The sequence below is a fragment of the Canis lupus genome, chromosome X (genome assembly GCF_003254725.2).
Source record: "Canis lupus dingo isolate Sandy chromosome X, ASM325472v2, whole genome shotgun sequence".
Classification (NCBI taxonomy): Eukaryota; Metazoa; Chordata; class Mammalia; order Carnivora; family Canidae; genus Canis; species Canis lupus.
The window spans coordinates 5960435-5986133 of record NC_064281.1 but is presented as its reverse complement, the minus strand read 5'-3'; the positions used below and the strand labels follow the sequence as shown (position 1 = coordinate 5986133).

Genomic DNA, 25699 nt, shown 5'->3' with positions numbered 1-25699 from the left:
TTTTTACCTGTGAATGAAATGCCTTCCATTCTTCTTGTCCCCTGGAAAATGCCCTGTGTTGTTCAGGTCTCAGCTCAACTATCACTTCCTCCAGGAAGCCCTCCCTGATTCTGCTAGACATGCTTGGCTGCCCCTCCCCCTCCCTATGCCTTGTTTTCTTGTTTGCACTTTCATCATCATCACCTTCTTATAGACTATAACGTTCTTAGGAGCAGTGACACTGCTTTAGCAGAATGTCTAGAGACAATGTCTGTGGATACTAGCTGATGTGAAATGAGACCATAAATGAATAATGGTAGTTTCTGGCTATAATGATGTTAGAACTACTGCTTATAAAAGCAGTTACTATGAAGTAGCACTGTCTCAGATGCTCTACCTATGTTAACTCAGTAATCTGTGAGCTAGGCACTGACATTATTAACCAAACTGTTCAAATGGGGGAAACATGAGGGTTTGGTTGTGGCCTGCCTGTCCCCCTATAGGTGGAGGTGATGGTGAGTCATCTGTGTGACGGATGGCACTTCTTTTTGAGACAGTTCTCTGGAGAAGTAGAGTAAATACCTGACATGATCTACCCCCACCGCCCCTTGTTGGGAAGGAAGAATTTCTTCGCCTTCCCTAGGAAAATGAGTACTTCCTTTTGGCTAAGAAATTTTTTGGCTGCTGAGTGTCATGTGTAACTTGCTGGAGCCATATTCTCATTGTTAATAGCAGCCCAAACTGTTGGTGCCAAGGGTCTTCTTTTATTTATTTTTTAAGATTTTATTTATTTGTTAGAGAATGAGAGAGAGCGCATACGCACAAGCGGGGGTGAGGGGGTGGCATGCAGAGGGACAGGGAGAAGTAGACTCTCCACTGAGCAAGGAGCCCAACACGGGGCTCCATCCCAGGACCCTGAGATCATGACATGAACCGAAGGCAGACACTTAACCAACTCTGCCACCCAGGCGACCCATCCAGGGGTCTTGTAAATGGAGTGGGTCACTTCATAGTAATGCTTCTCAACTGGGAGTGATTGCACCTCCCAGGAGACATTTGGCAGTGTCTGGAGGCATTTTTGGTTGGCACTGCTGGGTAAAGACATTTGGCAGTGTCTGGAATCCTTTTTGGTTGGTACTACTGGCATCTAGTGAGCAGAGGTGCTGCTCTTGCACAAGATGGCTCTTGATATTACAAAAGTATCCAGCCCTAAATGTCAATAGTGATGAGTTGAGAAACCTTGCTGTATACTTACAGGTTCAAACTTAGAGCAGAACATCTTAGAAATTAAACTGAAAACTTAGAAAATTAAACACAGCAATGGGAAGTGGCAAATAGGGCCCGTCAGGAGCTATGGGGGAATCCCTAAGTTTTAATGAGCACCACACAAGGAAGGTCATCATACAAAAGGGAGGGCCAAAATCCTGACATTCCATTAAGTGAAAAGAAAGGAAACTGAAAAAACTTCTAGCCTTGAAAGGTGGGACTAAGGACTTTGATTACCCATAAGAGGCTTGCAGACCATTTACACTTGTTTCTGGAAGTCCCTGAAGAACATACTGCAGAATTTTCTTTAAGTGTTGTTCTTAAGAAATGTCCTAGACTGATTATATAGCTGGGAAGGAAACATTGCTTTCAATAAATGGAAAAATAAATGGGAACAGGGTAGTCAGATGCATTACTAATGCACGTCAGGTTTGATGGGTCCAATAAGATATATAAGACTTAGCAAATAAATTGAATTTGTAGAAGATCTTTAAGTACATTCAGGTGAAGAAGCCAACCAGAGAAGCACTCTCTAAAGTAGATAAATATAAATATCTCCAAAGAGGTTGTTTATAACAATCTGTTGCACATGAGAAGAAAATACTAGAACATTTGTTAAGAATAAAAAATAAATGTCAGAGAAAGGAATAAAAAGTAAATGTTGATATCAGAAAATCTTTAGCAATATTAACATTTATACAGATCAATATTGTGCTTATATTCAAGCTGCCTGATAGATATCCCAAGTCAGAATCAAGATGAGAGAGAATCTGTGGGGAAAATATCCAAAATACTGGCATGTGTACCTTACCCCATGTGGGTAAGTGAATCTAGAAATTACGTCATTGAGTTTATGTAAAACTAACCCCAAAGCATTTTTGAATTGCTTAAAAAGATGTCTGAAAAGACATAACCTGTTGAAGTCAAGAGTCCTCCTTCATAAACAAGTAAACAAGTAAAAGAAATGGTTGACTTGTATATGTTCTTTGTGATATTGTGACATCACAGCTTTGTCCCCATCAGATCTGGCAAGAAATTGAGAAAAAAAATCAAAATTATCGAGAAAACTATGGGAAGTATGATTTTTATGTCCGAGTTCATTACTGGTAGATATTTTCCTAAGTCGGTATTTCTGCTGTGAGGCGCCACTTAGTGGTGTGGGTTCTGCTAGATTATTTGTAAATTGCTAAACATATATTGCTAGTGCAGGTTCCAGCTTGATCTTTTGTGAGCCTTATGGCCTATGACAATGTACTTGTGTTTCTTTCTCCGAGTTGATGAATTATTTTTTACGCTGAGCTTTAGTGATGTGTAATTTACATCCAATAAAATGCGCCCCTTTTAAGGATACAGTTTGGTGAGTTTTGACAGCCGCACATAGCCATATGATCACTATCACAATCCTGCTATAGTAGTTCTATCACCCATCCCCCCAAAGTGCTCTTGTGCCCTTGTAGTCAGTGCTCCTCCCTGTCCTAGTTTCTGGCAGCCGCTGATTTGATTTCTCTCCATAGTTTTGCCTTTTCCAAAATCTCATATAAACTAATACGTTTTGAGACTTTGGTGTTTGACTTCTTTCCATCAGCATAATGCCTTCAGGGGTCATTGGTTCTATGCGTGCATCCATAGCCCTTTCCTTATTATGTGACTGGAATGTGTTATCCTTATACGGGTATACTTACAATAGTTTGTTTATCCACCCATCAGCTGAAGAGCATTGGATTGTTTCCACATTTGGTAGTTGTGAATAATGTCCCTATACACATTTGCAACCACATCTTTGTGTGGACATGCATTTTCATTTTGCTAGTATACATATCTAGGAGTGTGAGTGCTGCTGCATCATGTGCTAAGTGCATGTTCAGCTTTATAAAAAACTGTCAAACTGGTTTCCAAAGTCCCTGTGTTATTCTTGTTCCTACCCACAATGTAGGAGAGTCCCAGCTGGTTCACACTTTTGCACTTAGCAATGGGTATTGTCAGTTAAAAAAAATTTACCCATTTAATAATGTATTTCATTGTGATTTTGATTTGTGCTTTCCTAATGGCTAAAGATACTGAACATGTTTTTCAGTGTTTATTTGCCATCCTTGTGTGCTCTTGGCTGAAGTGCACTTATACTTATTGAGTGCCAGTTGCTTCATATTCACGTTGATGGAAATTTTTGAGTATTAAAGTGAAATAATTTGGGGCGCCTGAGTGACTCAGTTAAGCATCTGACTCTTGATCTTAGCTCAGATCTTGATCTAAGGGTGAGGAGTTTAAGCCCCATGTTGAGCTCCACGCTGGGCATGGAATCTACTTTAAAAAATAAAAAAAAATAAAGTGAAATAATTGAAATGGAAGCTTTTCTTTCCCTCTTCCCTTTTTTCCCTTTCTTTTTAAATCCAGGGCCTGGTATATAGCTCTTACTTATTTTTTGAAAAATGAATTGTTATTGGGCAAAGAGTGACTTTGGGGGCCATGAGCATGCGACATACTGAATGGTGCATTTCTTTCAGTTTTTCCTGAAGATGGGGATGGAGCCCCATGTTTACAGATCCATGGAAAGGGGTTGGGGTCTGAAAACTCAGGATATGGAGATAGATAGCTGCAGAATGTTCTGGAGAGCTGAGAAAGTTTGCCATACAAAGAAACTAGCTCTTATCCTGGTCCCCCAGGGTAAGAGGAATTATTAAGGATGTGAACATGATGATGTCATCAATAGATTCAGAAACACAAACAGGACAGGCTCCTACTATTTAACCTATTTTTGCTAATACGTTCTTGACAATGCCTACACTAAGCACAGCATCCTATTAAGTAAAGAAAGTTATCATCTCAGAACTCAACGAATATGGAGGGGTCAACTCCGTAAATTTCTACAGAAATGAATGATCATGCTAGATGTAGCTGCCTCTGTGGGTTGATAAAAGATTCCACTGACCCCAGGTGTTGTCTGCAGAAAGATGGCACAAGACCCAAAAATCACAGCATTTGTCCTTGAGATCTGATCTTGATCATTTTCACTTAGGCATCTCTTGTTCTGTTACATGGGGAAGATGACCTATTTTCTTGATCTTAGTAGCAGTCCCTTTATTTCTTCTATTTCCTTTTTGTAATCTTAGCTATCATTATTCCCCATGGGGGCAAAAATATATATTCTGATTATAAGCAGAACTACTAAGATATGTGCACTAAAAATGGGAAGTCTCCACACCTTTAACACATATTGGCTGAACACATATTTATGGAGGACCTAGTGCTAGGAATTCCCAGGCTTGGTGCTATCACTTGGGATAGATTTATCAGTGAGTAAAAGATACAGAGTTCCTCAAGGATTGTGGATCTGTGTGCTAGCAGAGGGAGAAAGAAAATGCATGGCAATAACAAATAAAGTAAACTATATGTTATGTTAGAGGACTACAAGTGCCATGTGGAAGATTTCTTTAAAATGTATCATAGAGGTAAACCTGGGTGGCTCAGTGGTTGAGCATCTGTTTTTGGCTCAGGTCATGACCCCAGGGTCCTGGGATTGAGTTCCGCATTGGGCTCCCTGCAGGGAGCCTGCTTCTCCCTCAGCCTGTGTATTTGCCTCTCTCCCTGTGTCTCTCATGAATAAATAAAATCCTTTAAAAAATATGTATATAGCAAAGATATTTCCATGAGCTATGATCCCTGTTTAGCTTAGGGCATGCTATTCCACAGCCAGGGCTATTCATGCCACATTTGGGATTTGGTCCTTGTGTGATAGGACCTGGAGCTGTGAAGCTGTAATGACAGGAGAAAGGGATCAGGGTCATGAAGTGGTGAGGAGCTTGGGAGCCTGTCTGCAAAGAGTGTTGGCACCACTATAAGGTAAAAAGGAGCTGTTTTACCTGTTATCAGGAAAGCCATTTGTGCCCTCCCGATAACAGGGTTATTTCATCCTGAACTTTTTAGGGAGCGGGGTTTGGGAAAGATGAGGGAGAACTTTCAGCCATAAGTGCTAGCTGTAGTGGAAGTGTGATTGCTGTAGCCGGGAGCCCAGATCAATGCCTTTTAGAAAAGAGCTGAATGGCTCTTGAAGCTGAAGCATGAATTGATCTTTTTGTTTTGTTTTGTTTTGTTTTTAATTCCACCTATAAATAAGAGCCTCTTGATGTGTTACATTTGGGTCTTTCACAACTTAATTTTTGTTGCACAAAATATTCTTTTGTTTTTCCTTTCTCTCTTGGTAATAAACCATGCCTGGCTGGTTCTTTCAGGGACAGAACTACCTCTGTCCTGTTGCTCAGTTGAGCTTTGAATATTATTAAAGAGAGAGAGCTCACATGGCAAGGCGTACATTATGACATGGGTTGAACAAAAGGCCCTCTGTCCCCCCCCAAAACACATTAATTTCTAGAATGTAAGACAGGCTCTGTTGGGCGACACAATTTTCATCTGACACTTAAAGCAGGGTAACAGAATTTTTCTTCTCAGAAGCAGAATAGAGTCTTGTAACGCCATAGGCCATCAGATGCTCCTGGCTTTCGAAGTTTGAATTACAACCCCTTTTCCTCTTGAAGCTAATAATTTCATTAGGATGAAGATTTTCTGCATATAATAGATCTCTTTGCTCCTTTACAGAATTTGAAGGGCGGGTAATTGAGGCTTTAGTTAACTAGCTGTGGCTGATAGGCTCTGTGCTAGGAGGATCACAGCAACCCTCTCCTCCTCCCAACACTGCTGTTAGAGTGTGTGCACTGTCTTTGGCTCATGGGCAAGAGTTGGCTGACTCATGGTGAAGATGATGAAAAACAATATAAGATGTCAGTTAAAACCCAGAACTTTATTATTTTTTTAAAAATTTATTTAATTATTCATGACAGACACAGAGAGAGAGAGAGGCAGAGACACACAGGCTGAGGGAGAAGCAGGCTCCATGCAGGGAGCCTGACATGGGACTCGATCCCAGGTCCCTAGGATCACAACCCGGGCTGAAGGCAGCACTAAACCGCTGGGCCACCAAGGCTGCCCAAAATCCAGAACTTTAGAATCAAACCCAGGTAGCTGGATTTGCATTCTCATTTTTCCATTATTCACGGTGTGACCTTGGGCAAGGAATTAACCTCTCTGTCTTTTGAGTTTGTTCATCTTTAAATATGAGCAACAATGCTGACTTTACCAGGTTTTCTAAGGGTTGAGAATCATGATATATATAAAGCATTTATCCTGGTTCCTGGCATATTGTAAAGGATGTCAATGATAGAAAATAATTATGTTAAATTATTTAAAACTTTAAAATTTAAATATGAAATATTAAAGCCTACTTTCTTACTTTCCAATATCTCACGGTTCTTAGAACTTATCTCTGGGTCCTCAGATAGACATAAAGGCAAATAAATAACACATCTACCCAACCTGCCCTAGCTCCTTAGGATGACTGATGCTCTTTTGGATGAGACAGCCAGTAATGAATATGGGAGATCAGGTGCTCAGAGTAGGGACCAAGTTTTCTCATGTAACTTAAATATAGTGCCAGGTAAGGAATCCTAGTTTCTTAAGAAAAATTCTGTGACAGTTTTCAAAGTCCTTTGCTTATGTTAGTGTGTGCCAGTGCCAAGGAAGGTAGATCTGTTCTCCCCATGATTTAATGCAATCTGGTAACCTAGTTGGGGGAATCAAATGCAACATAAGTCTTTAAACTGTTTCTTTCATTCTTATGATTCAAAACCAAACATGCTTAGACAATTACTAAAGTCTATAGCTAAGTCTCTGTTGAGGGCATAAGCTCTTTGGTTTCAAAAGTTTCATATGACAGCTTTGCACAGTTTTCTCAACTTTATATTGGAAAAATATATTTGATATTATTTACAAATAATTTTCTCCCAGCTGATGCCCAAATTCAGTCCTAATTTTTGCAGAAAGGACATTAAAAATCTTCAGTCTTTCCCTCAACTGTTATTCTTTCATTGGCATGCATCCAATTTCACTTGTATTTAAGAAAAGCAATTAATTTGAAAGATGTGGTTAACAAAATAGTAAGAGCATAAAAGCAACAGGGCAAAGAGTTAATAATTTACTGCCCTATGGCACTGGGCCCCAATCATGGATGGAAATTGCTTTGTCTCTTGTAGGATACGTCCTTGGACTTTCCATCCAAAGGCTCATTCTGTTTGGTAGCCAACCACATTAAAATGGTTATAAAAGAATCCTTTATCATAATGAAATAATCTGTGGATATATGTTGTTAATAAGCTTATGGGCCAGTGAAGAATTTTACTTTAAAGTGACTTAAAAGCCTAATGAATCAGCCCTGTGTCAGATGAGCAATGAGGTGGGCACCATTTCACCCTGAGAAGGCCACATATTAGGAGTTAGTTCGACAGTTCGGTAGTCAGGGCCAGGGTCCCCAACAAGAAAATACGGAGCCAGGACAGCTAAAATAAAACAGCAATTATATCCTGTTTTGCAGCTTAGGCAACACCATACTAGCATTCTGTTTTGCAGCCTTTGCAGAAATGACTTCTGCAAAATGTCCTAAAATAAGGCAGTTAACCAAAAAGCATTTGTCAGTATCATGGGCAAGGGGCAGTTACGATATAAGTCCCTAGATGTCAGCAAAAAAAGACCATCAGCATATGGACATTAACTTAAAAGGTAGACAGATATGTGAGCAAAGCCCTGATTGGTACGACTCAACACACCCTGATTGCTTAAGATAGTTACGCAAAAGAACTCATAAAAACTTCTAAACTTAGAAACTCCAGGGGCAACCTTTTTGGACACCCCCCCCCCCCCCCCCGGAAGTTTATACTTTTGCTCAGTAAACTTTGCTTTTGCTTTGCTGCCCATTCATTACTCTTCGTCTGGCCTACTTCTTCATTCTTTGAAGTGATGTGACCAAGAACCAGGGCGATAAAGGTAGAGAAATCCTGCAACACATGTTTCTTGGGGTCCTCATTGGGACTGTCTCTACTCATTTGCGCATTGACCAGGGAGCTCTGCATCTCTCCCCTTCAAACTTCCCTCTTGGCTATCAGCACTCTTTCAGGACAATCTCAACCCAAGGACTTTTGAAATGAAAATTTCAACCCCCTAGATTGTTTGCAGGGGTTTCCTGCCTGGTGGGAATGCTTTCTTGCTCTTGCAGGTCATGGCAGGAAAGTCAAATTAGCAGCTTCTTAACTGCCAGAAGGATGGCCTCAGGGTCACTCTTACAATGAGGTCTGCCTGACTCTAGCCCAGTGTGGCATAGGGAGTTTGGGAGGCCAGGGATTTGCTCATTGTGATTGACTTGCCAGTGCAGATAAGACATGTCTTTCCTTACCACTATCATCATCTGCTTGTGTGTGCATTTAGTTGGCTATATCTTGTTCTGTTGTTGCCATAGTCCAGAGAACATTTTCTTCCTCTCTCTTCCCTTGAGCTCTAGTTGCCATCACATTCCAAGAGAAATCATTAGAAGTGTTGAGGTTATGCTCAATTCTTATTCATCCTTTAGTACTTGAGCTCAGAGGCCCCTGCCCCAGAAAGCTTTCTTAGTCCTTTCATCCGCCTGGTTTTGTTTGGAGGCTCTCTCAGGTCCTCCACCACAAGCTGTGCTTACGTGTACAGGACCATTGTACTATAGTAGTAGTTGCCTGTGGGCCCTGTGCATTTGGGTCCTGTGCTTCTATATCTGGAACCAAGTAGGAACTCAGTGCGTTTCTAAATGCACCAGCACAGAGCACTCATAGGTTTTGTGCATACTAAATCATTACGATTTGAGATAATCCACGTACAGAAAGTATACAGTGGCAGGCACCTGATAAGCAGCTGGCTACTTTCATATTAGCTGGGATCATCTAACTGAAGGCTATGGAAAACCCAACAGTCAGATGTTTAAATAGAGAGGGATGACTCTTGCCTTGCTCATCGTGATGACTGGGGATAGGACATCATGATGGGCATGGTGGAACTGTGGTTCCATGATGCCATCGGGGCCATCTTTTGCACCACCTGGCACAGGAGGATGCCTTTGTCTTCTTGGTTACATGACTGCAGAGTGGCTGCAACATCTTCTGGCTCACATCTCAGGGCAGGAAGAAGGAAAAAGGGACAGAGGGCCCAATGGACAGCTTTCCTAGAAGCCTCACTTGTCTGATGGCTTTGTCACTGACCAGGATTGAGTTAATTACTGAGCTTAGGATGTGGTAGGGGTGGGATCACTGAATCCCAAGGTCTGCTAGAGTTGATTGTTGTACTCTGCCCTGACTCCTCAGTGGACCAGGGTGGTGACAGATTCCCACGCTGTCCCCTGCCTCACCCTACACTGCCCTCCTGAATTCCCCCTCCATCTTTCCCTCCCTCCTGTTTTCATCTCGCTAGTCTTTCTCATTACAACTCAGAGTTTGGGTCCACGTCCCTGGTCCGCTGGTCGGGTATACTTAGACCCAAGCTCGAGCTTGTAAAAAAAAAAAAAAAAAAAAAAAAAAAAACCAACTCAGAGTTTGGTCAGCAGGTCAGCATCAGCATCCTCTGGGAGCTTGTTAGAAATGCAGTCTCAGGTTTCAACTTAGACTTCTAGAATCAGAACTGTGGCAGTGGGCCCAGTAATCTGTGTCATAACACACTTGCAGGGGCTTCTGATTTGAACTTGGGCTTAACCTCTGTTCTCTCTTTCTCCTCTCTTCTATTCCCGCCTCTATTTTCTACCTCTTGCTCTAGTTCTTCTTCCAGGTGGTCACCCAGTGAACCAAAACAATCCAAAAATACTTGTATGGCTGAACGTTTTATATTGTGTTGTTCATTGAATTATCAGGTGAGTTTTTATGTACAGCCCAGTTTTTAAAAATATTAGCTGATGAGTGGCATTTGGATCTGTGAATTAGTTGTGCATGGCCCTTGATTAGGGGTAAAAAGGGAATTTCTAGTTCTTGATCAGCATGCAGTAAACAAGTTTGATTATTATTTTCTTCATAGAAATATTTGATTATATATTTGAACAGAGCTAGTGGGCAGTATATTTTCATGTCATGAAGATTGTGTGTACACACACATCTCAAGGGAATTTTGGAAGAGAATATTTCTAAATCTTTACTTTAACTTCAGGTAAAGCAACAGTTTTAAAAAATAGCAATCATTAGGAAGAAACTGTTTATGGAATCAAATACAGACAACTTATTTTTAGAATGAACACCTTGCACTTGTAATAGGAAAAAAAATGACTGTATGTATTTGAGGTGTGAGATAAAATTAGCATGAGTAGGAGAGGAACAATGCAGATTGTGTGGGTAGGAATTTATTTTCCTTTTGAGTTCCAGGAGTTGCTGCTATCGAACTGAAAATTGGCCCTCTTCAAGACAGGTTTCATGCCAGCTTTGTTTTATTATTATTCTTTGCGCTATTATTTTTGGCCTGGAGATAGCAGCTTTTTGCAACAAAGATCCACAAATGGTTCTTCATATTTGACGTCAATGTAAAGTCTGTCAATTTCTGAACCTGCATATTTTGCAAAAATATCCTGCGCCAGCATCTTCATTCTAGCTTGGAACGAATTCAGGAAAATGTCCTTGGCTCCAAAATAGGTTTAAATAAGTTTTGGACGCTTTGGGAGGTAGGCTTGGCTCCAACCTCATTTCCCTTTGCCCCTTGCAGGTAAGGATGGAGATCTGTGAGCATCAGTGCCTTTAAAGATCTGGGCCTATAAATAAACAGAGGAAGCTACATTTTTCCAGGCTACCTGGCCCTGAACCTTTTACACAAACAGAGATGTGTTGTCTGAAAGTAACATAAGGAAGTCAAATGTAGAAAGCCAGAAATACAGAGCAAGGAAAAAAAATGTCTGCTGCACTTACAGAGAGTCTCACTCAACCAAGAGCTTTTCCCTCTGCCAAGGTTTAGAGCCCTGTGCATTCCTGTTTCCTGGCTGCCTTGGACTTCAGGAACCTGTGGACTCCAGAGATAAAACAGGAGACTGGCTTCCCATGGGTTTGTTCAAGTTCCCCAGCAAGCCTACCCAGGAATTTTATCTGAGCCTTTCAGTGATGATATGCATGTGTACATCCCCTGGTAATGTATATGGCATCCCTTGGCTTGCTAGACCCAGAGTGATGGGGCCATTGACTATCTCTCATCTACTGTTCTCTCAACACAAGCAAGCATCATGCCTTTCTCTTTGTTCATCAGGCTAGCTATGTTTAGTCCACTTCTCAAGCCTTTCTACTTGCCATGACCTTGACTTGTAACTCTTTCCCCCAGATATTCACACAGCTCTTTATTCTCCCAAGAGGACTTTCCTGACTGTTGTAGCTCAGGTCGCTTCTCTCTGCAGGCTCTCTCCCCTTACTGAGCTTCCTTTTCTTTCATAGTGCTCATCTCAACTTGCCATAATATATATTTTTATTTATTTCTCTGTCTTCTCCATTACAGTGCAATCTTGGTGGAGCAGGAAATTAGTTTTGCCTCTTGTTTTAGGCCTGGTGCACACTGAGTGTTTAAATGAAGATGTGCTTGGTAACTACATGAATGAATGCACGAATGTTTCTAACATAGTAATTTTGTTTGGGGTGTGATGGGTCAGACTTGTATTAGTGGAGTATGAATCTACCCAAGAGTTTTATCTGACTCTTCCAATGATAATATGCATGCATACACATGCAATGGTGATCTCTCCATCCATCCATCCATCATCTACCTATCTGTCTATCTGTATGTCATCTATCGATCTAAATTTGCTTCTGGATAGTGAGTGCTACCCTGGGCAGGGTGACTCTGGTTTCTGTGGATAGTATCAGGTAATAGGTTATACTTTGGGTGGAGGGAAATTGATTTGTACTTATCATCTTCATTTACTGTGATTGATTAGTAACAAGGAAACAGTAATTAAATATCATTCAGAATTCAATTTTACATTAATGATTACTCTGTTAACTGTATTAGTATGAAGATATATTTTTTGAACATCCCAGTATGGAAAGGAAAAAAAAAAAGGAATGTAGTTCCTACATTATTTTTTTGTTCAGTGGCTTACTGTCATGATACTGAAAATTAGCTTTTATTATAGTGAAGAGGCAATCCTTCTTTTAGCTCTTCCTACTCTCTCTTTAGACCTTCCACGGTCCTCTTCTTCCTTTTCTTCCCCACTCACTGAATCCCTGGCCTCTTCCCTTGATTGTCATAGGGTGTAGAAGATTTTAATAAAAATAATTGAAATGGATGATTTCGCTTGCATAACAGTATTCCTTCATCCCTTGTAGTAATAATAATAATAATCATACCACATATTGGGTGGTGAACTCTTTATATACACTAATATATAATCTGTCACTAATCTGTGAAAAGGAGATTGTGGTGAATACCAGACAGCTGGAGGACTAAATCAGGGTTAGTAGATACAAGTGACTACTACCTTGAAGTCACATGGCTAGATACATATCAGATCCAGGATTTGACTTGGGAGTGCCTTTCTGATATTCCCCATGCCGCTCCAAAAATCGTTAACCATGTACATTACAGAAAAATTATTTTTTACCTTTTCATTTTCATGTAACTTAAGAGTCACAACAGTGCTGCAATACTAGTATAAATGTTCCCATATCCCTTCACCTGGCTTTTTGAAATGTTAATATCTTACTTAGCCATAGTACCATAATGTAAACTAAGAAATTAATGTATGGTATACTTCTATTAACTAGCCTCGAGGTTTTTCTCATATTTTAATAATTTTCTCACTAATGTCCTTTTCTGGTCCAGGATCCCACATTGTATGTTGTTGTGGTGTTTTCATAGTTTTTTCTAGTGTGGAGTTTATGAATCTTTCTTTGACACTTGTGCAGGGTGCACTGGCCAGTTAAGTAGAATGTCTGTCAGTTTGGATTTTCCTGGTTCCTCATGATTAAATTTAGGTTTTGCATTTTTGCCAAGAATACTACAGTATTGATACTGTGTTCTCAGTGCCTTGTATAAGGGGACACAGAATGTCAATATGTTTCATTACTGGTGAGATTAACCTTGATCATTGGGTGAAAGTTGCATGTACCAGGATTCTCCATTGTAAAGTTACCATTTTTCCTTTGAAAATAAAAGAAATCTTGTGAAAAGATACTTTGACAGCATGCAGACAGATATCCCATTTCTTATTACATTCAAAAAATATTTTGGGATCCCTGGGTGGCGCAGTGGTTTAGCGCCTGCCTTTGGCCCAGGGCACGATCCTGGAGACCCGGGATCGAATCCCACATCGGGCTCCTGGTGCATGGAGCCTGCTTCTCCCTCTGCCTATGTCTCTGCCTCTCTCTCTCTCTCCCTCTCTCTCTCTCTCTGTGACTATCATTAAATAAATAAATAAATAAATAAATAAATAAATAAATAAATAAATAAACAAACCCACTTTTTGTCTTATAGAAATTTTATTTATTTATTTGACAGAGTGAGAGAGCACAAGCAGGGGGAGAAGCTGGCAGAGGGAGAGGGAGAAACAGGCTCCCTTCTGAGCAGTGAGCCCCACACAGGTCATGATCAAGGATCCTTGATGATGACCTGAGCCGAAGGCAGATGCTCAACTGAGCCATTCAGTCGCCCCACTTACTACATTTTAAAAAAATCCACTGATTTTAGCATTCATTGATTATTCCTTCTGGAACAAATATTACTATGGTATAGGAAAATAGTGGTTTTCTATTTCCCTCATTCCTTCTTCATTTATTAAACTGGAACTCTGATAATGAAGAGCTCTACCTTTTCCCTCTGGTTTATTAGCAGTGAATTCATAATTAATAATTTTATTCTGTGGGTTATAATTTGTTACTATATTTTTGGTTGTTGCTATTATTGCAGAAATTGTCCCAGATTTGGTCATTGGGAGATCTTTTAACCGGGCTCCTATGTCTATTTGACATGGCTGTATCACTTTAAAAAAATAAATCCAGTATAGTTAACCTACAGTGTTATATTAGTTCTAGGTGTATACTATAGTGATTAAAAAATTCTATACATTACTCTGTGATCATTGGAATAAGTATATTCTAAATCCCCCTATGCATCTCCCCTCTGGTAACCATCACTTTGTTCTCTTTAGCTAAGAGTCTCTTTTTTGGTTTCTCTTTTTTTCTCTTTGTTCATTTTTGTATGTTTGTTTCTTAAATTCCACATATGAGTAAAATCATATGGTGTTTGTCTTTCTCTGACTTATTTTACTTAGCATTATATTCCCTAGGTCCATTTATGTTATTGCAAATAGCAAGGTTTCATTCATTTTTATGACTAATATTCAATTATATGTGTATATATATATATATATATATATATATATATATATATACACACACCACATCTTCTTTATCCATTCATCTATTGATGAACACTTGGGCTGCTTCCATTACTTGGCTATTGTAAATAATGCTGCAGTAAACATGGGGGTGCATTTATCTTTTTGAATTAGGGTTTTTTGTTTTCTTTGGATAAATACCCAGTAGTACAATTACTCGATCATATAATAATTCTATTTTTAATTTTTTGAGGAATTTCCATAGTGTTTTCCAGAGTGGCTGTACCAATTTGCATTCCCACCAACAGTGCATGAGTGTTGCGCTTTCTCTACATCCTCACCAACACTTGTTTTTTTTATTTTTTATTTTAGCCATTCTGACAGGTGTAAGCTGATAACTAACCCATTGTGGTTTTGTTTTGCATTTCTCTGATGATGAGTGATGTTGAGCATCTTTTCATCTGTCTGCTGGTCATCTGGTGCCTTCTTGGGAAAATGTCTGTTCATGTCTACTGCCCATTTTTAGTTGGATCATTTGTGTTTTTTCGGTGTTGAGTGGGGTCAATTCTTCATATATTTTGTATACTTAACCGTTTATTGGAGATGTCATTTCCAAATCTCTTCTCCCATTTGACTAGGTTGTCTTTCAGTTTTGTTGTTTCTTTTGCCGTGCAGAGTTGTTTATTTTGATGTAGTCACAATAGTTTATTTTTGCTTTTCTTTCCCTTGCCTCAGGAGACATAGCCAGAAAATAGTTGCTACAGCCTGTGTCAGAGAAGTTACTTCTTGTGATCTCTTCCAGGATTTTATGGTTTCAGGTCTCACATTTAGGTCTTTAAAATATTTTGAGTTTATTTTTGTGTATGATGTGAGAGAGTGGTCCAGTTTCATTCTTTTGCATGTAGCTTTTGCATGTAGTCTCCAAAACCACTTGTTGAAGAGACTTTTTCCCATTGCATATTCTTGACCATATAATTGTGGGTTTTTTTTTTTTCTGGATTTTCTAGTCTGTTCCATTGATTTATGTATCTGTTTTTGTATCAGTACCTTACTGTTTTGATGACTATAGCTTTGTAGCCTATCTTGAAATCTGGGATTGTGATAGCTCCAGTTTTGTTGTTCTTTTTCAAGATTACTTTGGCTATTTGGGGTCTTTTGTGGTTCTGTACAAATTTTTACAATTATTGGTTCTAGTTCTATGAAAAACTGCTGTTAGCATTTTGATAGAGATTGCATTGAACCTGTAGATTATTTTGGATAGTATGGACATTTTAACAGTATTTGTTTTCCCAATCTATGAGTGCAGAATATCTTTCCATTCCTTTGTGTTGTCTTCAATTTCTTTCATCAGCATTTTATAGTTTTTAGAGTAAAAGTCTCTCACTTCTTTGGTTGAGTTTATTCCTAGGTATTTTATTATTTTTGGTGTAATTGTAAATGGGATTTGTTTTTTAAATTTTTATAAAATCTTAAAATAAAAAATAAAAATTTAAATTTTTAAAAAATGTTTTTTAAATTTTTATTTTTTATTTTAAGATTTTATTTATCTATTCATGAGAGACACAGAGAGAGAGAGGCAGAGACACAGGCAGAAGGAGAAGCAGGCTCCATGCAGGGAGCCCGATGCGGGGCTCGATACCGGGACTCTGGGATCACGCTCTGAGCCAAAGGGAGACGCCCAACTGGTGAGCCACCCAGGCATCCCTGTAGATGGGATTGTTTTCTTAATTTCTATGTGTGCTACTTCATTATTGGTATACAGAAATGCAATGGATTTCTGTATTTTGATTTTGTACCCTGCAAACTTACTGAGTTCAGTTTTCAGTTTTAGTAGTTTTTTTTTTTTTTTGTGGAGTTCCTCAAGTTTTTATGTATAATATTATGTTATCTAGAAATATAGTGTTTTACTTCCTCCTTACCAATTTGGATGCCTTTTATTTCTTTTTGTTGTCTGATTGCTGTAGCTAGGGCTTCCAATGCTATGTTGAATAAAAGTGGTGAGAGTGGACATCCCTTGTCTTGTTCCTGACCTTAGGGAACTCTTAGTTTTTCATGATTTCTTTTTAAAGATCTAATTTGTTTATTTGAGAGAGAGCAAGCAAGCAAGCAGGGGGAGCGGCAGGCAGAGGGAGAGAGAGAGAAACAGATTCCCCCTGAATAGGGAGCCTGACGTGGGGCATGATCCCTGGACCCTGGGACCTTGACCCGAGCCAAAGGCAGATACTTAACCTACTGAGCCACTCAGGTGCCTAGTGAATAATTATTATTTTTTTAAATGTATTGTTCGATTTGGTTTCCTAATATTTTGTTGAAGATTTTTGCATCTCTTCATCAGGGATATTGGCTTCTGGTTCTCTTTTTTTGTGGTGCCTTTATTTGGTTTCAATATCAGGACAATGATGGCCTCATAGAATGAATTTGGAAGCTTTCTTTTCTATTTTTTAGAATAGTTTGAGAAGAATAGGTATTAACTATTCTTTAAATGTTTGGTGGAATTCACCTGTGAAGCCATCTGGTCCTGGAGTTTTGTTTGTTGTCAGTTTTTGATTAGTGATTTGGTTCAGTGCTGGTAATGGGTCTGTTCAAAATTTCTATTTCTACTTGATTCAGTTTTGGGAGGTCATATGTTTCTAAGAATTTATCCATTTCTTCTAGGTTGTCCAATTTATTGGTATACAAGTTTTCATAATATTCTTTGATAATCCTCTCTATATCTGTGGTGTTAGTTGTTATCTCTCTTCTTTTTCTGATATTGTTTGAGTCCTCTCTCTCTCTCTCTTTTTTCTTCTCTGATGAGCCAGGCTGGAGGTTTATCAATTTTGTTGATTTTTTTCCCAAAGATTTTATTTATTTATTTGTGAGAGACACACAGAGAGAGGCAGAGACACAGGAGAGGGAGAAGCAGGCTTCCTGCAGGGAGCCCGATATAGGACTCGATCCCGGGATTCCGGGATTCCGGGATCATGCCCTGAGCTGAAGGCAGGTGCTCAACCACTGAACCACTGAGCTGTCCGGATTTTGCTTATTTTGTTTTTAGAAGAATCAGCTCCTGGTTTCATCTGTTCTATTGTTTTTTTAGTTTCTATTTTGTGTATTTCTTTTGTAATCTTTATTATTTCCTTCTTTCTACTGGATTTGGGTTTTCTTTGTTCTTTTTCCAGCTCCTTTAGTTGTAAGGTTGGGTTGTTTATTTATGATTTTTTTGCTTCTTGAGGAAGGCCTACATTGCTATACACTTCCCTCTTAGCACAGCTTTTGCTGCATCCCAAAGATTTTGGAACTTTATGTTTTCATTTTCTTTAGTCTCCATGTATTTTTAAATTTTTTCTTTGGTATTTTGGTTGACCCATTTTTTGTTTAGTAGCATGTTATTTAACCTCCACATATTTGTGCTCTTTCCAGATTTTTTCTTGTGGTTGATTTCTAGTTTCATAGTGTTCTCGTCAGAAAAGATGCAGGGTATAACTTCAGTCTTTTTTAATTTGTTGAGCTTTGTTTTGTGACCTAATATGTGATTTATTTTGGAGAATGTTGAATGTTCCATGTGCACTTAAAAAGAATGTGTGTTCTGAGACTGTTTTAGGGTGGAATATTCTGAACATATGTGTTAGATCTATCTGGTTCAATGTGTTATTCAAAGCCACTGTTTCCTTGATGATTTTCTGTTTGAATGATCTGTTCATTGATGTAAGTAGAGTGTTAAAGTCTCTTTCTATTATTGTATTACTAATGATTACTTCTGGGCAGCCCTGGTGGCGCAGCGGTTTAGTGCCGCCTGCAGCCCAGGGCATGATTCTGGAGACCTGGAATCGAGTCCCACATTGGGCTCCCCGCATGATGCCTGCTTCTCCCTCTGCCTGTGTCTCTGCTTCTCTCTCTCTCTGTGTCTCTATGAATAAATAAATAAAATCTTTTTAAAAAAGTGATTACTTCCTTTATGTTTGTTATTAGCTCCTTTATGTATTTGGGTGCTCCCATATTGGGTGCATGGATATTTACAGTTGCTATACCTTCTTGTTGGATTAGATAGTGTCCTTCTTTGTCCCCTGGTAGAGTCTTTGTTTTAAAGTGTATTTTGTGTGATATAAGCATTGCTACCCCAGCTTTCTTTTTACATCCATTTGTATGATAAATGCTTTTCCATTGTTTGCTTTCAATATGCTTGTGTCTTTAGGTCTGAAATGAATCTCTTGTAATAGTATATAGACGGTTCTTGCCTTGTTATCCATTTCATCACACAATGTCTGAGGCATTTAGTCCATTTACATTCAAAATAATTTTTATAGGTATGTACTTGCCATTTTTATTTTATTTTATTTTAAAGATTTTATTTATTTATTCATGAGGGACACAGAGAGAGAGAGAGGCAGAGACACAGGCAGAGGGAGAAACAGGCTCCATGCGGGAAGCCTAATGTGGGGCTCGATCCTCGGTCTCCAGGATCACACCCTAGGCTGAAGGTGGCGCTAAACCGCTGAGCCATCCAGGCTGCCCTGTACTTGCCTTTTTTTTTTTTTTTTTGTACTTGCCAGAGCTTGAGCAGAGGGAGGGCCAGAGGGAGAGAGAGAAGCAGATTCCTTGCTGAACAGGGAGCTTGATCAAGGAGCTGGATGTGAGGCTCAATCCCAGGACCCTGGGATCATGACCTGAGCCAAAGGCAGACTCTTAACCTGACTGAGCCATCCAGCTGCCCCTGTATTTACTGCCATTTTGTTACTTGTTTTATGATTGTTTTTGTAGTTCTTCTGTATTACATTCTTTTTTTGCTGTCTTCCCTCACAGTTTCTTGGCTTTCTTTAGTAATATACTTGGTTTCCCTGCTCTTTATTTTTTGCATATGTATTTCTTTTTTTGATTTGTGATTACCATTAGATTTGTATATAACATCTGCATGTTGCCATTTATATTGAGTTGATGATGGTTGCTTATGTTTGAATCTATTCTTTTCTCCTCTCCTCAGTCTTTTAGGTGTATGGTGGTGTATTTTACATCTTTTTATTTTGTGAATCTTTTGACTGATTTTTATAGATATACTTAATTTTGCTGCTCTTGTGGTCCATCTTTTTCTTCTGCTTATGGCCTTTCCTTTTCACTCAGAGTCCCCTTTAATATTTCTTGCAGGGCTGGTTTAGGGGTCATGAATTCCTTAACTCTTGTTTGTCTATCATTGTTTGTCTGGGGAACACTTTATCTGTCCTTCTATTTTGAATGATAGCCTCACTGGATAGTGTGTTCTTGACTGCAAGTTTTTTCCTTTGAGTACTTTGAATATATCATACAACTCATTTCTGGCCTGTTCTACTGAAAAATCACCTGATAGTCTTATGGGGTTTTTCTTGTATATAATTATTTTCTCTTGCTGTTGTTGTTTTTTTAAGATTTTTAAGATTGATTGATTTTTTATTTATTTATTTATTTATTTATTTATTTATTTATTTATTTATGATAGGGAGTGCGAGCATGAATGTGGGGAGGAGTCCAAGGAGATGGAGGGGGAAATCTCAGGCAGACTCCATGCTGATAACAGAGCCTGATGCAGGGCTTGATCGCATAACTGAGATCACCGGAGCTGAAACCAGGAGTTAGATGCTTACGACTGAGCCACCCAGGTACCCCTCTTGCTGTTTTAAAAATTCTGCCTTTATCACTACTTTTTATCCATTATTACTGCGTTTCTTTCTGTGTAACTGCTTGGATTGATTTTGTTGGGGGCTCTCTGTGCCTCCTGTATCTGAATTTCTGTTTCCTTACCCAGATTTAGGATGTTTGCAGCTATTATTTCTTCAAGTGAATTTTCTGCCCCCTTTTCCCTTTCTTCTCTTTCTGGGGTCCTTATAATGTGAATGTCATTGCACTTGATAGTGTCATTCAGTTACCTAAGTCTGTTTCCATCATTTTTATTGTTATTTTTTCCTTCTGTTCTGCTTGATTGCTTTCCATTACTCTATTCTCCAGGTTGCTGATCTGTTCTTTTGCTTCCTCTAGGTTACTCTTTATTCCATCTAGCACATTTTAAATTTCAGTTGAGTTCCTCATCTCTGATTGGTTCTTTTTTATGTTTTCTATCTCTTTATTGAAGGTCTCACTGGTGTGCTGCATTCTTTTATCAAGTCTAGTGAGCATCTTTAGGACCATTACTTTAAATTCTCTATTAGGCATATTTCTTATCTCCCTTTTGTTTAGCTCTCCATGTGATTTTGTCCTCTTTTATTTGGGACATATTTCTCTGTCTTCTCATTTTATTTTAACTCTCTGTGTCTGTTTCTCTGTGTTAGGAGTATCAGCTGTATGTCCTATTCTTGATATTAGTGGCCTTTCGAAGAAGAGTTTTGGTCGTACCCTGCAGTGCAATGTGCCCTCTTCACCAGAACTTGCCACTTCAGAGGTGTCTTCTGTATGTGTTTGCGTGGACCCTACTGTTGTGTCTTGAGTAGTGTTTGCCTTCAGTCCGTCATCTGTAATGGCTTTCTTTGCCTGTTGTGCATAGAGTTTGGTCCCTGTGTTGTTAGTGGAACAGTCTGGGGTGTTTGCCATGTAGTCACACTGAACTGCCGGGTGCTTTCCCTATGTTGTTCTCTGATTAGCTTTTGTTGTTGGGTGGGGCCTTCAGTCAGACCAGATGTCTGCCCCCAGCCCACTTCTTGGGTAGCAGTTGGACTGGTATGTGTCATTGTCTTCTGTTGGCTGGGGAAGGAGTGGTACTGGTTCTTTTAGGGGCTACTTGGACACTGTCAGGCTTATGGAACCAGGTTGAATGGGCTCTGGCCAAGGGTGTATTAGACAGGGCAGGTCTGCAGGACAACATGATGGAGGGGCACGCAGTGTTAGCAAGTTACTGACAGACAGACAGTTACAGTGCTCTGCTGGTTCTCACAGGTGTCTGTATGTTCAGGCTTGGGACTGGGGAAGGGAAATGAAACCCTCCAGTTCTTTTGTTTTTGTTTGGAGAAATCTCCTAAAGATCCTTGCCCCTCCAGCATACCTCTAAGATTAATAAATAAATCTCCCTCTCATGTACCCCAGGTATTTTTCAAACTGCTGCTTCTATCTGTGCTGTATCTCCAAGGGGCTGTTTGTTGTGCTGTCTCCTTAAGGGTGTGATTTCAGTTTCATCTTGCCCTCCTGGCTCTCCTAGAGCTGAGACTATTGATTTTTAAAGTTCTAGGTGTTAAGTTCAGTTGATTGTATGAAGTCATGCTCCTGATTTTCAAAGCCATGTGTTACGGGGATTTGTCTTCCCCATGTAGGATCCCTGGTGTGAGAGTATGTTTCTCTCCTCTCTCTGCTCTGAGGCATCCCTCCCTTCCAGATAGTCCTTCAGGTCTGTGTAGCTCCTGGCCATGTATCAGCCCTTCCTACCCTCTTCAGTGTGGCCTTTTTTCTATACTTAGCTGTGGAGAGTCTCTTCTGCCACTCCTCAGGTTGTTTTCTCGGTTAATTACACTTATGTGGGTGTAATCTAGTTGTATCCATGGGATAAGGTGAGCTTAGGTTCCTCCTATTCCACCATCTTCCCTAGAAGTCCTTGTTTCCATTGTTGTTTGAGCACTTCCTTAATTTTTGGTACTACATGATATTTCTAGAACATCTTTCACTCTTCAGTCTCACAGTAAGCTGTTTCCTCCAAGAAGCCCTGGTTTCTTTTATTGCAGAATGGATTTAGAAACTGAGATCTGCCTGCTGGGTGTATTCCTTGCAACCACGTGTTACTGCTTCTTAGCCCTCTGAAAGAACAGAAGTATTTTCTGGTAGATACATGAATATACACACAGAGTCATATATTCATCCATATCAATAGCTTTCTGTCCATTTATATGCTAAGGACCATGAGTTTATACAGACATGTCTGATTCAAGTCCAGCATCAGTGTTAGTTTTCTTCTTCTCGCTGATTTGTAAGTCCTTTCTCCAACAGTGGGAAACGTGCTTATCATTATCCATGGGTTTGCTAATTTGCTCAAATATTTGAAATTACTAATACATACCTCTTGAATAGAAAATGGGGCACCGGGATCCCTGGGTGGCGCAGTGGTTTAGCGCCTGCCTTTGGCCCAGGGCGCGATCCTGGAGTCCCGGGATCGAATCCCACATCGGGCTTCCGGTGTATGGAGCCTGCTTCTCCCTCTGCCTGTGTCTCTGCCTCTCTCTCTCTCTCTCTCTCTCTCTCTCTGTGACTATCATAAATAAATAAAAAAATTAAAAAAAAAAAAAAGAAAATGGGGCACCTCCAAGAAGCTGGGGCACCTGAGTGGCTCAGTGGTTGAGCACCTGCCTTTGGCTCATGGGGTCCTGGGGTCAAGCCCTGCATCAGGCTCCCTGCAGGGAGTCTGCTTCTCCCTCTGCCTATGTCTCTGTCTCTCTCCGTGTCTCTCATTAGTAAATAAAATCTTTAAAAAAAATTATTGAGTAGACTGTATTACTGTATACCTTTCTTTTTGTCTTTTCAACTTTATAGCATTTAGTTACAATTTTTTTTTCCAAATTTATTTAGGTCTGTTCTTTCCTTTTTTAAGTGTGCCTATGTTATTTGTTTGTGATAGAGTTAAGCTTATTTGGTACTGCTTGAATTCCAGCTGGGTTCCTATCCCACCATCTCCACCACAGTCATGGTTGATTTTAGTTATTTATTAATTTTTTGAGTAAGTGAAACATTAACCTAGTTCTAAAAGTCAAAACTAAACAAAAAGACATATGCAGAGAGGTGTTGCTTCCCCAATCTGTTCTACTCCATTTCCATTCACCCATCCTTTTTACCTTTACCTACCCCTGTAGGTAACCAGTCCCATTAATTTCCATTCATCTAACCTATGGTTCTTTGGCATCCAAGAACAAATACATAAATATATTCTTAATTCTCTTCTCTTAGACATGAAGGAGATAATAACATACTATAGGTATTACTTTGCACTTTGCTTTTTCACTGAACAGTAGTATATCCTATAAAATACCAGTGCATAGATCTGTCTTCATTGCATATTCTTTATTTTTTTCCACTAGGATGTAAGTTATACACCATAAAGTACACAGATGGTAAGTGTACAGCCCGATGGCCTTTCCTATGTCTACACCTGTATAAACACCCCCAAGATGACGTTATGGAATATTTCCAGCACCCTGGAACATTCCTTCCTACCCTTTTCTCAGTCATGTCCCTGAAATCAGGGTAACTATGGTTCTGATTTCTGTTACCGTTGGTTAGTGTTGCCTGTTCTTGAACTACATAAACAGAAGCATATAGCACATACTGTTGTGATTCTGGTTTTCTCCACATTCGCTTAATCTGATACAGGTCCAGTAAGGTAGGCCTTGGATCTGAAAATTTCATCTTTTTCCATTATCCTTCTGTAGGATTGATGTAGGAAGACAGTCTGCAGGTGTGATAGTATTCTGCTCTTTGCTTTGCAAGAGATTACATCTTGTTAAAAAAATATTCTCCCCCCTCTGTCTTTCTCTCTCTGTGTCTCTCATGAATAAATAAATAAATCTTAAAAAAAAAGGTATTCTATAAAAGATTTTTTTTATTTTTATTTATTTATGATAGTCACGGGGGGGGGGGGGGCAGAGACATAGGCAGAGGGAGAAGCAGGCTCCATGCACCGGGAGCCCAACGTGGGATTCGATCCCAGGTCTCCAGGATCGTGCCCTGGGCCAAAGGCAGGCGCCAAACCACTGCGCCACCCAGGGATCCCTCTATAAAAGATTTTTAAGACTGGAACTGACTCTAGCAGTCTCTGGGTCTTTACATTGAAACCAATTTGAGAGAAGATTCTGCCAATTGGTTTGAAATAAATATTCATACACTTGATCTCTGTTTCCATAAATAACTTTCAGTAGAATCTACATAATTCTACGGAAATATGTGTCCCATGAGGCGAGGATGATGCCCATTTTCATCATCATCATATACAGATCTTCATCAACTTACAATGGGGTTATATCCTGATAAACCCATTGTAAATTGAAAATATTCTTAAAAAAAAAAAAAAAAAGAAAATATTCTTAGTGGGCAGCCCCGGTGGCTCAGCGGTTTAGCGCGCCTCCTTCGGCCCAGGGTGGGATCCTGGGGGCCCGGGATCGAGTCCCGCGTCGGGCTTCCCTGCATGTGGCCTGCTTCTCCCTCTGCTTGTGTCTCTGCCTCTCTCTCTCTCTGTGTCTCTCATGAATAAATAAATAAAATAATAAAAAAGAAAATATTCTTAGTTGAAAATGTATTTAATATGCCTAGCCTACTGAACATCATAGCTTAGCCTAGTCTACCTTAAACATGCTCAGAAGATTTACTTTAGGCTACATACAGCTGGGCAGAGTCATCTTTTTTTTTTTTTTTAAAGATTTATTTATTTATTCATTCAGAGAGAGCAAAGAGAGAGGCAGAGACACAGGCAGAGGGAGAAGCAGGCTCCATGCAGGAAGCCCGATGTGGGACTCGATCCTCGGTCTCCAGGATCACACCCCGGGCTGCAGGCAGCGCTAAACCGCTGCGCCACCGGGGCTGCCCTGGGCAGAGTCATCTAACACAAAGCCTATTTTATAATAAAATGTTGACTCATTTCATGTAATTTATTGAATACTGTCCAGAAAGTGAAAAACAGAATGGCGGTATAGAGAAGAATGTATGTCAGTGTATTGATTGTTTACCCTCATGATCTCATGGTTGACTGGAGCTGTAACTTGCTGCCACCACCCAGTATCATGAGAGGATTGTATCACATATTGATAGCCTGGCAAGTACCCAAATTCAAAATTCCAAGTATGGTTTCTACAAAATACAGATCTCTTTTACACCATTGTGAAGTAGAAAAATTGTAATGTCAAACCATTGTAACTTGGAGACTGTAATCCCCTAGTATATAGTTGTTGAATGAGTGAATAGTTGAATTCCAAAACAATTGCTTAAAAAAAAAATCAGACAACAGTGACAACCATTTATTCACTGCTTGTTAATTCTCTGGACATTTATTTATTGTTCTCATGCAATGCATTGAGAATTGAGCTGGGTCTAGCCAAATTTTAGCATTGCATGCACACAGATATGAACGCACACTCATCCTAATATACTTCTAGCTTACCCTCTGCTTTCACGGGGCCATGTGGTTCCTGCCCTCAGATGTTGCATGATGCCAATGAATTGGCTTGGCTTCCCTCCTTCCTTCCTTTTTTCTTTCTCCTTCTCTTGAATCAACCAACTCTGAATTGACTAGCAACTCTTTGGGCTTCAGAGTCCACCACAGGTGATGATTAGTGCTGAGAAAACACAGGCAAG

At 39.7% G+C, this 25699-nt stretch overlaps 1 protein-coding gene across 22 annotated transcripts in view; it reads left to right on the top strand.

Annotated features, from left to right (window-relative positions):
- Positions 1-25699, top strand: part of LOC112652600 (uncharacterized) — a 430970-nt gene that overhangs the window by 29964 nt on the left and 375307 nt on the right. For 5 of the 22 annotated variants that reach the window (XM_049107667.1, XM_049107665.1, XM_035711474.2 and 2 more), the window contains exon 3: positions 19887-20046. The exons of the other annotated variants lie outside the window; for them this stretch is intronic. In XM_049107667.1, coding sequence (XP_048963624.1) covers positions 20024-20046 — 23 coding nt within the window. In that variant the 5' untranslated portion in view covers positions 19887-20023. The remainder of the gene's footprint in view (positions 1-19886; positions 20047-25699) is intronic. 22 annotated transcript variants of the gene reach the window in all.